This window comes from Periplaneta americana, chromosome 15, assembly GCF_040183065.1.
Source record: "Periplaneta americana isolate PAMFEO1 chromosome 15, P.americana_PAMFEO1_priV1, whole genome shotgun sequence".
Lineage (NCBI taxonomy): Eukaryota > Metazoa > Arthropoda > Insecta > Blattodea > Blattidae > Periplaneta > Periplaneta americana.
The window spans coordinates 85543783-85556191 of NC_091131.1; the positions used below are offsets into that span (position 1 = coordinate 85543783).

The window sequence follows — 12409 nt, forward strand, 5'->3', positions numbered from 1 at the left end:
GAGATCAACACAACACCAAACTTCCATCTAAGACAGAAAAACACATCAACTTGAAAATGAAAACTTTTATGGGTTAGAAGGGAACACATGACTTCAGCTTTCATAGAATATTAAAGCTGTGAACCTTCGCAAATGCATACACAGTGATAGATGTATTTTCATTTTCTTGATAGAAATAATAAACATACATTATACCATTTGTTTCAAAGTTTCTCTGAAAATGAAATTTCATATTCCAGAAGAGGAGCCTTCAAATTATTAGATGAGGGGAGAGAAACGATAAAGAGTGGGATGAGTTAAAAGATGACACATAAAGGCTGGTTCACAATAAACCGGAAACGAGAATCGGAACGAAAACGAAAATGGTAAAATTGTTAAAATGTATAGTTTTAAATGTAAGCATTCACAATTAACGAAAAGCTTGCCGGAGCCCGAGATCAGGAACGGAGAGTTGGCCAAGTTTCAACTTTGGTGTTCACGTTTCCGATCATAGCCCATTAGATTCATACTATTGCCATCTAAAAGCTACTTTGTCGTCGTATATTTTGTAGCAAGTTTTATTTGATGAGATTCTAATATTGAAATCCTCACATTTACGATAAGCGGCACGCCTCGTATAAAGATGAGAAAATGAAGGAGAAAACGTGGCTTTCAATAGCTGCATCTTTGAACACCAATCGGAAGCGAATCATATTTTATTACTGTATTGGTTGTATTACACACTACATATTCATGCTTCAATTCAATAACTACTGTTGTGTTCATTTTTGTTCTATTACAAATGTTCCTTCTCTAATTATTTTATGTTATGGTAGACTTAAAATAGGTTGTGATAATCAAGATGCATGGGCATATTTATAGTACCATACCTAATGAAATGTTTCAGTTGAAATTTCGAAGTTGGTTAACCTGTGTTTATGTTGGCTGCCTTGTACTCATAAGAGAACGCCATTGGTCAATTATACACAAATAACATCAGAATGCGTAATATCGACTTTGCATATCATTATTGACATACATATCAATATGCATAGTCGTCTACGTTCTTGGTTTATTGTGAATCAAAAATTTTCATATTCACGTCCTCTGCTTCTCGTTCCAGGTTTATTGTGAACCAGCCTTAATGTTTTACTAAATAAAAGACAGGAAATTAAATCGAAAAAGACTTGTCATCTGAATACAAAGCCAGCACTCTAACATGTTACAGGATCATTCTGTCATAAAGGAGAAAATGAGAAACATTTGAGCAATATAAACTATATGCCGTGTCTATGACTCAATTTTAGTGCGTTGCTCTTCCATCCAGGTAGCCCAGGTTCAATCTCCAAGTCGTGATGGAATTTTTTGGTGTACAAGTCAGACACTGCAGAGGATTTTTTTCTTGGGGCATTCCCGTTTTCCTCTATCATTCCACCAACACACTCCATCTTCCCTCATTTCTTCTATCATCTACAATAAAAATAGGCTGGGGTGAAGTCTCGGGAGTTGTATGGGTTTCCAATGCTGATACAGAACAGTCTTGAGGCTTCGAGTCCTGGAGTGTATCGATTACTTGTCTGCGGATGGAACCAGGCTCTATCAGGGCTAAAGCAGGATTGCACACTTGTCAGCATCAGATTCACGAATGCTACCCAAGCCACCTGTTGGACTTGGATAATCTTTGCATATAGGGCGCACAATGGGCCAAAGTAAGCCAAGTGCAAGGATCGAAAAGCCAAACCAAATATAAACTATAATGATTTTTAAAAACGTATATCAATGAGATGTCCTTAAATTTACAGATTTTATAATATTCACTTAGAGACATCTATTTAAAAATGAATGTACATTCATGCACCTTACATTAAAGTAACTAAGACGAAAATCCCAAATTCCGTAACTATTATTATTGTTTATCTACCATATACAAAGTGTGACAATTTTAATTTTTGGAATGACTGTAACGTTGCATGTTGGACAGAAACATATAACTCTGCTCTTGTGTGTATAAATCACCGATCATCAGATCTATGCATTACTGAGTAGTATGTGTAGTATGATATATCTATATTCTGGTGTTGACGAAAAAGGAATTCAGACCAGGACATAAACATGAAGTTTTATGTGAAAGATTGACAAAAATGCTAGGGGAATGTTAGAGTTGGCATAGTCATCAGCTCAGCTTCAAGACAGCAAGTAGGACTCTTGATTCGAGGTTGTGCTGAAGAATAGGTACGAATCCCATTTAAACTCTTTAATTTTTTTGTTAAGGTTATCCACAAACTATTAGGGAAAACACGGGAATTTTACTTGAAGCAAGTAAGGAGATGGGTTTGAAAATAAATCCTGAAAAGACAATGTATATGATGATGTCTCGTGACTAGAATATTGTACGAAATGGAAATATAAAAATTGGAAATTTATCCTTTGAAGAGGTGGAAAAGTTAAAATATCTTGGAGCAACAGTAGCGAATATAAATGACACTTGAGAGGAAATTAAACACAGAATAAATATGAGAAATGCCTGTTATTATTCGATTGGGAAGCTTTTGTCACCCAGTCTGCTCTCAAAAAAGCTGAAACTTAGAATTTATAAAACACTTATATTACCAGTTGTTCTGTATGGTTGTGAAACTTGGACTCTCACTTTAAGAGAGGAACAGACGTTCAGGGTATTCGAGAATAAGGTTCTTAGGACAATATTTGGGGTTAAGAGGATTGAAGTTACAGGAGAATGGAGAAAGTTACACAACACAGAACTGGACGCATTGTATTCTTCACCTGACATAATTAGGAACGTTAAATCCAGACGTGTGAGATGGGGAGGACATGTAGCATGTATGGGCGAATCCAGAAATGCATATAATAATAATAATAATAATAATAATAATAATAATAATAATAATGATTTATTTAACCTGGCATATAGTATGTTAGTTGGGAGACTGGAGGGAAAAAGACCTTTGGGGAGGCTGAGACGTAGATGGGAGGATAATATTAAAATGGATTTGAAGAAGGTGGGATATGATTGTTGTTGTTTTCTAATGCCAGGCGTTTGACAATAAAGTCATTTGATCTCTTGCACTCCAATATTTTTCAAAGATATTATCATGGCCAGCCACTGAAGGACAGATTTTGAGGTGTTCCGAATCCATTTCTTGGTTTGAGTTGCACAATGGGCAGTTAGGGGACTGATATATTCCAATTCTATGCAGGTGTTTGACCAAACAATCATGGCCTGTTGCCAATCTAAATGCAGCTACAGACGATTTTCGTGGTAAATCGGGAATTAACTGTGGATTTTGATGCAGAGCGTTCCATTTTTTCCCTTGGGATTGAGTTATCAAATTTTGTTTGTTGAAGTCAAAGTATGTAGATTTAATAAATCTCTTCACAGAGTAATACGTAAATTTAGTAACAGGTCTGTAAGTAGCAGTGCTGCCCTTCTTTGCTAAAGCATCCGCATTCTCATTTCCCAGGATTCCACAATGGGATGGTATCCATCGGAATACAATTCTTTTATTGAGTGACATTAATTGAGAGAGCATTTTAGTTATTTCAGCTGTTTGAGATGAAGGTGTGTGTTTAGAGACGATTGATAGAATAGCTGCTTTGGAGTCTGACAATATAACTGCATTCCTAAATTTATTGATGTGGCATAGAAGATTCCTGAGACATTCACTTATTGCAATGATTTCACCATCAAAACTTGTTGTTCCATATCCAAGAGATCTATAAAGTGAGAAGAGACAGCACCTAACACCTGCACCGGCACCTTGTTCTCTGGAGATCAAGGATCCGTCGGTGTATAAATGAAGCCAGTTTTGTGGAGGGTACCTAATATTAATTGTCTCTAAAGACAATTGTTTCAGTATTTCAGTGTTTACTTCTGATTTCAGTATTTCTTCTGTTAAATTTAGATTATATTCTATATTTAATAGAGTTAAAGGGTTTGGTTTAATTTGTAAGTTTTCTTTTAAATTCGGGATATTGATTTTCTGTTTTAATTCTTGAACAATGGATATGAAACTTTTTTGAGTTTTCAATCTACAGAGAGGACTGTATGAATGCCAATTGTTTCCTGGTAATCTGATAAGTTTTTCATATTGAATCAGTGCTTTTTCTTTTATTGTCATTTTGATGCTGTTAATATTAGTGAGGAATCTCATAGAATCTATTGGCGTTGTTTTTATTCCACCAGTAATGAGTGTGAGAGCTTGGTTTTGAACATATTCTATGTCGTTTATGAAAGATGATGTAATTAAAATATCTCTGCAGTATGTCAGCACTGGCTGTATAAACATTTTGTATGTAGTGTTCAAAGAATTCCTAGAGCAACCCCATTTCTTTCCTGCTAGTCTTTTTAGAAGGGAGAATCTTTTACGAGCTTTTTCAGAAATGTATTTCAAATGGTTGCTCCATGTTAACTTACTATCGAAAATAACTCCAAGATATTTGGATTCATAAGTCCTAGGAAGGTGTTGGCCATTGTATTGGATATTGAATTCTCTTTCTTTTTTACCAAGTGAAAATATTTGGTAGTTACTTTTGCTTAAATTGAGTGTCATCAAATTTGATGTATTCCATTCATGTAGTTGATTTAGAGCTTTAAGAGCAGAATTTTGAATTTTGTCTCTATGTCTGTAAGATACGGAAGTCCGGATATGATTGTAGAAACTGGATTAATCTTGCTCAGGATAGGAACCGATGGCGGGCTTATGTGAGGGTGGCAATGAACCTCCGGGTTCCTTAAAAGCCATAAATAGGTAAGGTTTTCTTCAACTATAAGATATATAGCAGATAATTTCATGATCAATCCCTTGGATTCATCTCATTATCACCACCCCGATCGATGCTAGATAATCTTGTTGATATGGCATCATTAAAAAACTAATTAAAATCAAGGATAAATAGTCAGAATGCTACGAAAAATTAGAGGTTTTTTAGTGGCATGATAAATTCAAGGGCAAGTGAGAAAGTGTGATTGATGACACTAAAAACGGGCAGTCAAAAACGCAAATGAGAGACAAGAATGTGGACAAAGTACGAATTTTAGTGTGGTTACACAGACGATTAAGTGTGCGATTAATGACTGAAGAATTACATATTATGCACAGGAAAACAGTGAGACAGATTTAACACAGGCATTGGGAGTGCGGACAAAGATGGTGCCTTGAATCTTGACAGATGACGAGAAACAGCAGCAGCTTGAAGCTGCAACCGATCTTCTGATAAATGTACAGATTTTTAACAAGGTTATTATGATTATTACTGGTAACGAAGCATAATGTTTCCACTATAACCTAGGAACAAAACGCCAAAGCACAGAGTGGAAAACACCGAATTCATCTCGGTCAGTAAAGCATGCATATCATGTTCATAGTTTAAGACTACACTTATGTATTCTTTTCACCAGAAGGGAATATTTCATTACAAATTCACAGAGTAGGGACAAATATTTAACAAACAGTGCTGTTTAGGGTGTTGAAAAATCTAAGGGATTCAGCTTGAGAAAAAGACTTGGACTATGGCCTCACAGTGGATCTTCCATTATGACAATAATACCTCAGCACACAATGTATTCAGTACTCACAATTTTTTGGCAAAGAAATCAGTTACAAGTTGGATCATCCATTCTATTCTCCTGAATTAACCCCCTACAATTTGTGTATCTTACAAAAACTAAAAATTGCCTTCAAATGAAGATTCACTTCCAGTGTCATGCGATAAGAGACCAAAATGTACTTATTCCAGAAAAAGAGTTTCTGAAATGTTTTCAGCAATGGCAGCACCATCTAAGTGTACAGCTGCAGAAGGACAGTACTTCAATGATGATAAAGATTACTAATACACAGATAAGCAAATATTACTTTTACAGATGCATTCCAGGAATTAAATTGTTACACTTCGTATATTTTAATAACATGAGGCATTAATAAGGACAAGCAAAATGCATTATTCAGCAAAGCAACAACATGAAGTGCAATACATTATGTACATTATCTTGACATGTTCTCATATTTCCTGTTAAATAATTGCTCTTTGTGTCCATGTATATGTGTACGTGGGTGCCAATGAGAGACAGGGAAATTGGAGGAAGGAAAGGGAAACAGAAAGTGCATACACTTCTTTGTTCTTGTTAAATATATGTATAATATCAAGTAAGACAAGACTGATAAATATTCTGTTGGCCTAAGCCTGAAGTTATTTTTTTTTGTAGCACATTCAATGATTAATATTGTAGACTTCAATGATACACCTCTAATGCAAATTGAGCACGTAAGGAAAAATCAATCACTTTCCATCAATTCAATTCATGTCACCAATGACATTTCCGTTTGTATTGCTTTTGATGTAGAAGATATAAAGGTATATACTGGGCATCTAAATAAAAGAAATCTTTCCTTTTCTACATTACACAGAGATTTTTTTGTAAAAAAAAAAAAAAAAAAAAAAAAAAAATCTGACTTCAATTATAAATTGTATGCTGCAAATAGATGTACCAGTATATAATTAATTTTGCACAAATCCCTTTGACATAGCTTTACATATATTGTATTTGCTTCAAATATTATTTTGCCATTTATGAAAATCAGTTGCTAAAACTGACATATGCGAAAAGGTATTAGTGAGATTCTAATTATGTTTCTTTTTAGTAACAACTATAAGGAAAAGCATTCAAGTAATAATAGTTTATGGACAATCTATCTCGAATACAAACGTAATAATTAATTACTTATAGGAATTCGGTCATACAGATACAACCAATCATACTATGAAAGGAATGGTAAGCATAACAACAATAAGCCTTGGGCTGCTGTGCAAGCCTTTCGGCCCCTTCGTAAAAAAAAAAAAAGAAAAAAAAAATATATATATTCTTTTGAAATCGCTTTTCATTTGATACATACTTTGTTTCATTTGTGAGTTTATTCTAAGTAAGAGAAAAAAAAATCACGTAGTAAAGCGCGTGTTTTGATTTGGGCTAATCAATATTATGTAATTTTTTATTTCAAATAGCTATTATATTATTGTATTTCATATTCATAATTCCCGGATAAAATTATTCATAGGTGCTGAATATGAATACATTCCACCAATAATTTAGGAGAAAACGCTGTACACAGACACACAGTATCTTCCAAAATCACATTTTCGGTATTAGAGATGCTGAAAATCTCGAAATCAATTTGTTGCAAAAATAAAGAATATATTACTTATTGGGCATACAATAAGTATGCAAAACTATTATACATATTTATTTAATGTCAAATATTTACATGCAGTAGCGGCTGGTGGTCAAAATAATGAGTGTGCTACAATCTCTGTATCGGCCTACTCTATACACTTATATGTATTTATCTTAATTTGAGACTCGCCTAATGAAGAAATATGAAGTCCATACGACGTTCCTTTGTACTGCAGAACTTATCATTTACCCTGGTGTTAAATCCCTCCATCTTGGTCATCATACTCTTTTCAATTGATAGTATTGCAAGAGCAGTGAGATGATCCTGGGACATTGTGTTCCTTAAAAACGTTTTTATGCATTTCAAACAAGAAAAACATCTTTCTGGCTCAGCAGTGGTCATTGGTGTTGTAACCAAAATATTTAACAACTTCGTTACTTCACAGAATGGATCCTGTAAATTGTTGGAGACTATGTATTGTAAAAATTGAACAGCTCCATCTATATTTTGGAAGTCGGGTCTTCCGTATAGAACTCCAAGTTGTGTCTGTAACACACTTTTGTTCAGTGTAGTATAGACTAGCTGTTGACAGCAACTTCAACAGGTAGATGGCAGCAGTAGTTGGACACTTGAATTACCAAATACATTGTAAATAGTTCCGAGTTCTTCCACAAACAAGCATTCTTTCGTTACGCTTTACTTTTACAATCTCCAAGCTGTGTCGTGCTGAAGCTGACTACAGCACTTTCCCGCGTAAAAATAGCCAATCAGAGCAGTGATTTCAGCTTCGCACATGCGCATTAATTGTCTACATTCTCATGTAGAGTTTTGAGTAGCACAACGAACCCACTGAGGCACCAAAGAGCGAAGACTAAACACTCTATAACGCGTCATGAACATAATGACGGGAAATTGCCAAATGACAGATCAAATACTGTGGTATTACAAATACACTACTTGAGCAAAAATTATCATTGCACTGTAGCACATAAGGACGGGCCGCCCCTGTTTACATGTTATTTGACTCTGAATATAGACTAAGCTTCAATATTTTTACTTCAATAACAGCGGTAATATACTAGAAGCTTTTGAACAAAAATACACTGTTGTGATTTAACTGCTAGTTTAGTTTAATTATATTCTGCTAAAATGTGGCTCAGACTGAGAAATATTCAAAACAAACTTTGTATGGTTTGAATTATCTATACAAAACGCAAAAATAAATTGAAGTCATTTTTATACGATGCTGTGTTTAGAGTATATGTACATTGATATAAAAATATAACTTAAAAAATGTATAGGACTAAATGATATCTAAACAGTTCATGTAAGATAATAATTGTTTTTAAAACTAATCATTTTGCACGTAAAACGTGTTTATTTATAGAAACTGCATCTGAGAAAAAAACGTACAGAAAAGTATGTTGAGATTCATGAGCATACAGTTAACTCAGCCAAAATATTTCATGCACAACAGTGAATCATTAAGAAAAGAAGATTTTTAAGGATGGAGTGAAAAAGCAGTATGGTACACTACATTGTGACAACAGAAAACTTGTATACAAAAATCATCAGTGGTAAAAAATAATGCATGCTCAGTGGGTAAAAACGTAGCTAATAAACCTTATTCACCTATGTTATAGGGTAGATCGACTAATGTAACCACACATGATCCAGTACATTCCACAAATCCAGCATAGTCTGTATCTGTAGTTGCCAGATTAAAGAGGTACAAGTTTATTAGTAATTTCTAATATTGAATTGCATGCGAAGTCAGGATTATTACAAGAAGCATTATCCAGCAATAATTCAGACTAAAATGAGACACCAGAAATTAATAAAACTTACAGTATTTGGGGCGTGTTGAGCAACCGGAATCCTCCACGTTGATTTGGAAACACATCTTCCACAAAATAATACATGTGCCCAACAGCCATACCCATAAGGTCCACCCATATGGTATTGCCTAATAGCACAGAGAATCCAAGGAGTACCCATGGTAAGTATGGTGCCTGGAAGTGCAACAACAGTTATGTGAAGTGCACTAGTTTTCACTAAGACAAATATGAGTGAAAATCTTCTAGGTGCAGCACCTGACAGAAACAGTTACCTATTTTAAAAGAGCATTAAAAGCATTTATGAGAACAGTCACAGTTTGAAAATTATATATATCAGATGACCACCACTGCATTGCTGGCAATACTACATCTTTTAATCAATGCACATGTTCTCCATTACTTTGTTATGAATGATCCAGCTGAGTCTTTCTAAGCAGTTCTGGTGTCACGAACTCTTAACACAGTCAAAAATTGATCTGCTGTAACTGTGACAGCCTTACAATTGTTTGCAAAAAAGTAAGGACATAAATGCCATAAGGCGAGACTCTGCATCACATAGCTCCTTTTCGTTATGATGTGGTCGTAGGTGAACATGAGAATTTTCAGAAGCTTAGTACATAAATTTTGTTTGTTTACTTACTCATTTGAAAGTAAGCCTCGTCAGTCATCATAAGATTGCCCAGAAAATCTGAATATTGTTTCATCATCTCAAAAAGATGAATACAAAAATTACAACGAGCATCTAAATTTCGCATCAACAGTTGCATCTTACATGGGTAGAAAATTAAAAACTTGCTGCAATATATCGCATAAAATTCAGTCCTAAATGTTGAATGACATATGACAGAATGTCGTGAGCTATGTTGTGAAACAGTTATTAATTACTCTTGCAATATTTTCTGCAGCACAAACGGTATATGTATGACCAGGTGGACTTCAGTTTGATGCAGATGCTATTGTTCTAAATTTATGAATTCATTCTGTGATTGTCTTTCGATGTGGAAGTTAACCATCCTTATCTATGTTAAAATGTCACCGAAACAATTAATGAGTAGTAAAGGTTGATGTTCATTTCAGCAAAATTTTACTGTAACTAAAATGCTTTAACTTACATTAAACAATGAAAAAAAAAAAAAAAAAACTGAATATAATAATGGCCAACCGTTGAGAATGGTGGGGTTTTCAAAATAGATAACTGTTTTGCGACACTTTACTCATGAGAAGAGTTTAGATAAAATATAATTAGGATGTTGCCTTTGATATAATACAATATAAGGTAATACCGTGTAAATCTACATAAAACTAAGTACATACTTTTCCTTCTTCACTGTGCCATCAACTTTAAAAGATATTTATGTAATTTTGGAACAACCAATGCTTGAATAACATAGCCAACATTTCAAGTTCCTACCAATGCCATGCTGAAATCAAAAGCATAGATATGGGGTTGATGAAGCAGATACAACATATAGCCTACTCAATATCAGAGCAGTATAAATAAAAACGGGAGACATCTTCGTAGTGAACTGTCAGTTAAGGGCTACTCTCAAAGTGATGTTCTGTCTTCAGTACTTAGAACATAAGCCTTGAGTGATGTACAAATCACTGAGAAACTGCTAAGTATATAGTGAACATGGACTTGTCTCATCCTCTATCCTTTGGAATACAATCCAGATACAAATACATCAATACACATTGTTTTCTTTGGCACAGATCTGTTTGGTGACGAAACAATCCATATTGACTAAGGGTGTACCATGGCCAACCATTACATGGAATCATACATAGCTGAGAATCAATTATACTGATTAATAGAGTCCGGATGTTGCAAAAATAAAGAATATGTTGCTTATCGGGCATACAATAAGCATGCAAAACTACTATACATACTTATTTAATGTCAAATATTTACAGTTATTATAGCAGTTATAATAGGCAGGCAAAAAAAGGCAATAAAAACGTAAAAAAAAGGCACAATAATTTTTGAAAAAAAAAAAAAAACCATAATATATTTTAGCAATAAATTTAAATTATATCAACATAACTCACATATTTACTTCGTAGGGAACACATGTTGACTTATAAAATACTTTTTTTCGTGATTAACTGTTTTTTCACAAATCTTACATAACAAAACTGTTCCATGATTGAAAACACATGGGCACCAAATTCACTGACATAAGCATGAAGTTTACTTTGCATGGTTTACTTAATTTAGGCATTCTAGCTAACCCATCTTATACCTTCTGTCACCCGACAATAACTGACTGTTCCTCACTCAAATTTCTTTCTCCTACAATAATAAACACATGTAGCACAAAACTGTATGAGTAAGATTTAAAAATATGAAAGCAAACAATTGGAAATGCTACGTGACAACTTCTATGAGAACGATTCTTAATATTTAAAATTATAAAGCTGATTGTTGGTACCGTGAAGATATGACAATATATTTGTAACTGTGGATTGTCGATCATTATTCATATTACACTATAGTACATTATGCAACGAGCCTATAACGGTAGTAATTAAGACACGAGTATGTTTATGAAACGAGCGCAAGCGAAAGTATTGATTTTTTCCGGGAAACAAATGTCATTGACCTTGATATAATCTAGAGAGTAAAATAAACATTAATCTTGATATAACCTTGAAATTGATTTAGACATTGAAAAACGAGATGACAAATTGAATTTATTTGAATATTATTTACAATTAACGATAATTATTATAGTAACAGAACATAACCTTCTGCGACAGTATTGGATTTCCAGCCTCTGTGATGTTTTGCTAGTTGTCTTTCGATTGCATATCTGAGAATAATCGATACTTGCGCTTTCATATTGCTACAATGGTGTTTTATGATTGGTGGAACACCTGAACTTTAATGAATAGATGTACTTTAATGAGGTCCATTAAAGGGCTGCTATCAGGTGTATAATTACTACATTTCGGCATGGTCGAGCATAAATACTATTAAAGCATGATTATTAGCAGATTAAGCACCGAAATAAATTACTTTTATTTACTATTGTTAGTAAAGTTAGTCATTGTTTCAAATATCTAAATTTCATACACATTACATTACAATTAATTAGAAAATTGCAAAAAAAAAAGGCATATTGCTTTAAAATTAGAAAAAAGGCATTTATTAGTAAGAAACACCTTAAAAAAACAAAATAGGCAAAATAAAAATTGGCCCTATCACTTTGATTTACTCCAAATCACATTTATATCTATGCAAATAATGTTTACTTCTACCCAGTAAAAAAGGCATTTTGCCAAACATCCGGGCTATACTATTGAGCTCTATACTAATGCTGAGATCACTGGGCTATAGGCTACTGATTACAACATTTCACCCACACCAAAGAAGATAAGGCAAGTAATGACACATTTTCTACA

The 12409-nt window shown here is 33.9% G+C and overlaps 1 protein-coding gene across 1 annotated transcript in view; it reads right to left on the reverse strand.

Annotated features, from left to right (window-relative positions):
• The window catches only part of Der-2 (Derlin 2), a 29892-nt gene that overhangs the window by 2251 nt on the left and 15232 nt on the right, over positions 1–12409 (reverse strand). The window contains exon 5 of the mRNA XM_069847779.1: positions 9015–9178. Within this exon, the coding sequence (XP_069703880.1) occupies positions 9015–9178 (164 nt within the window). The remainder of the gene's footprint in view (positions 1–9014; positions 9179–12409) is intronic.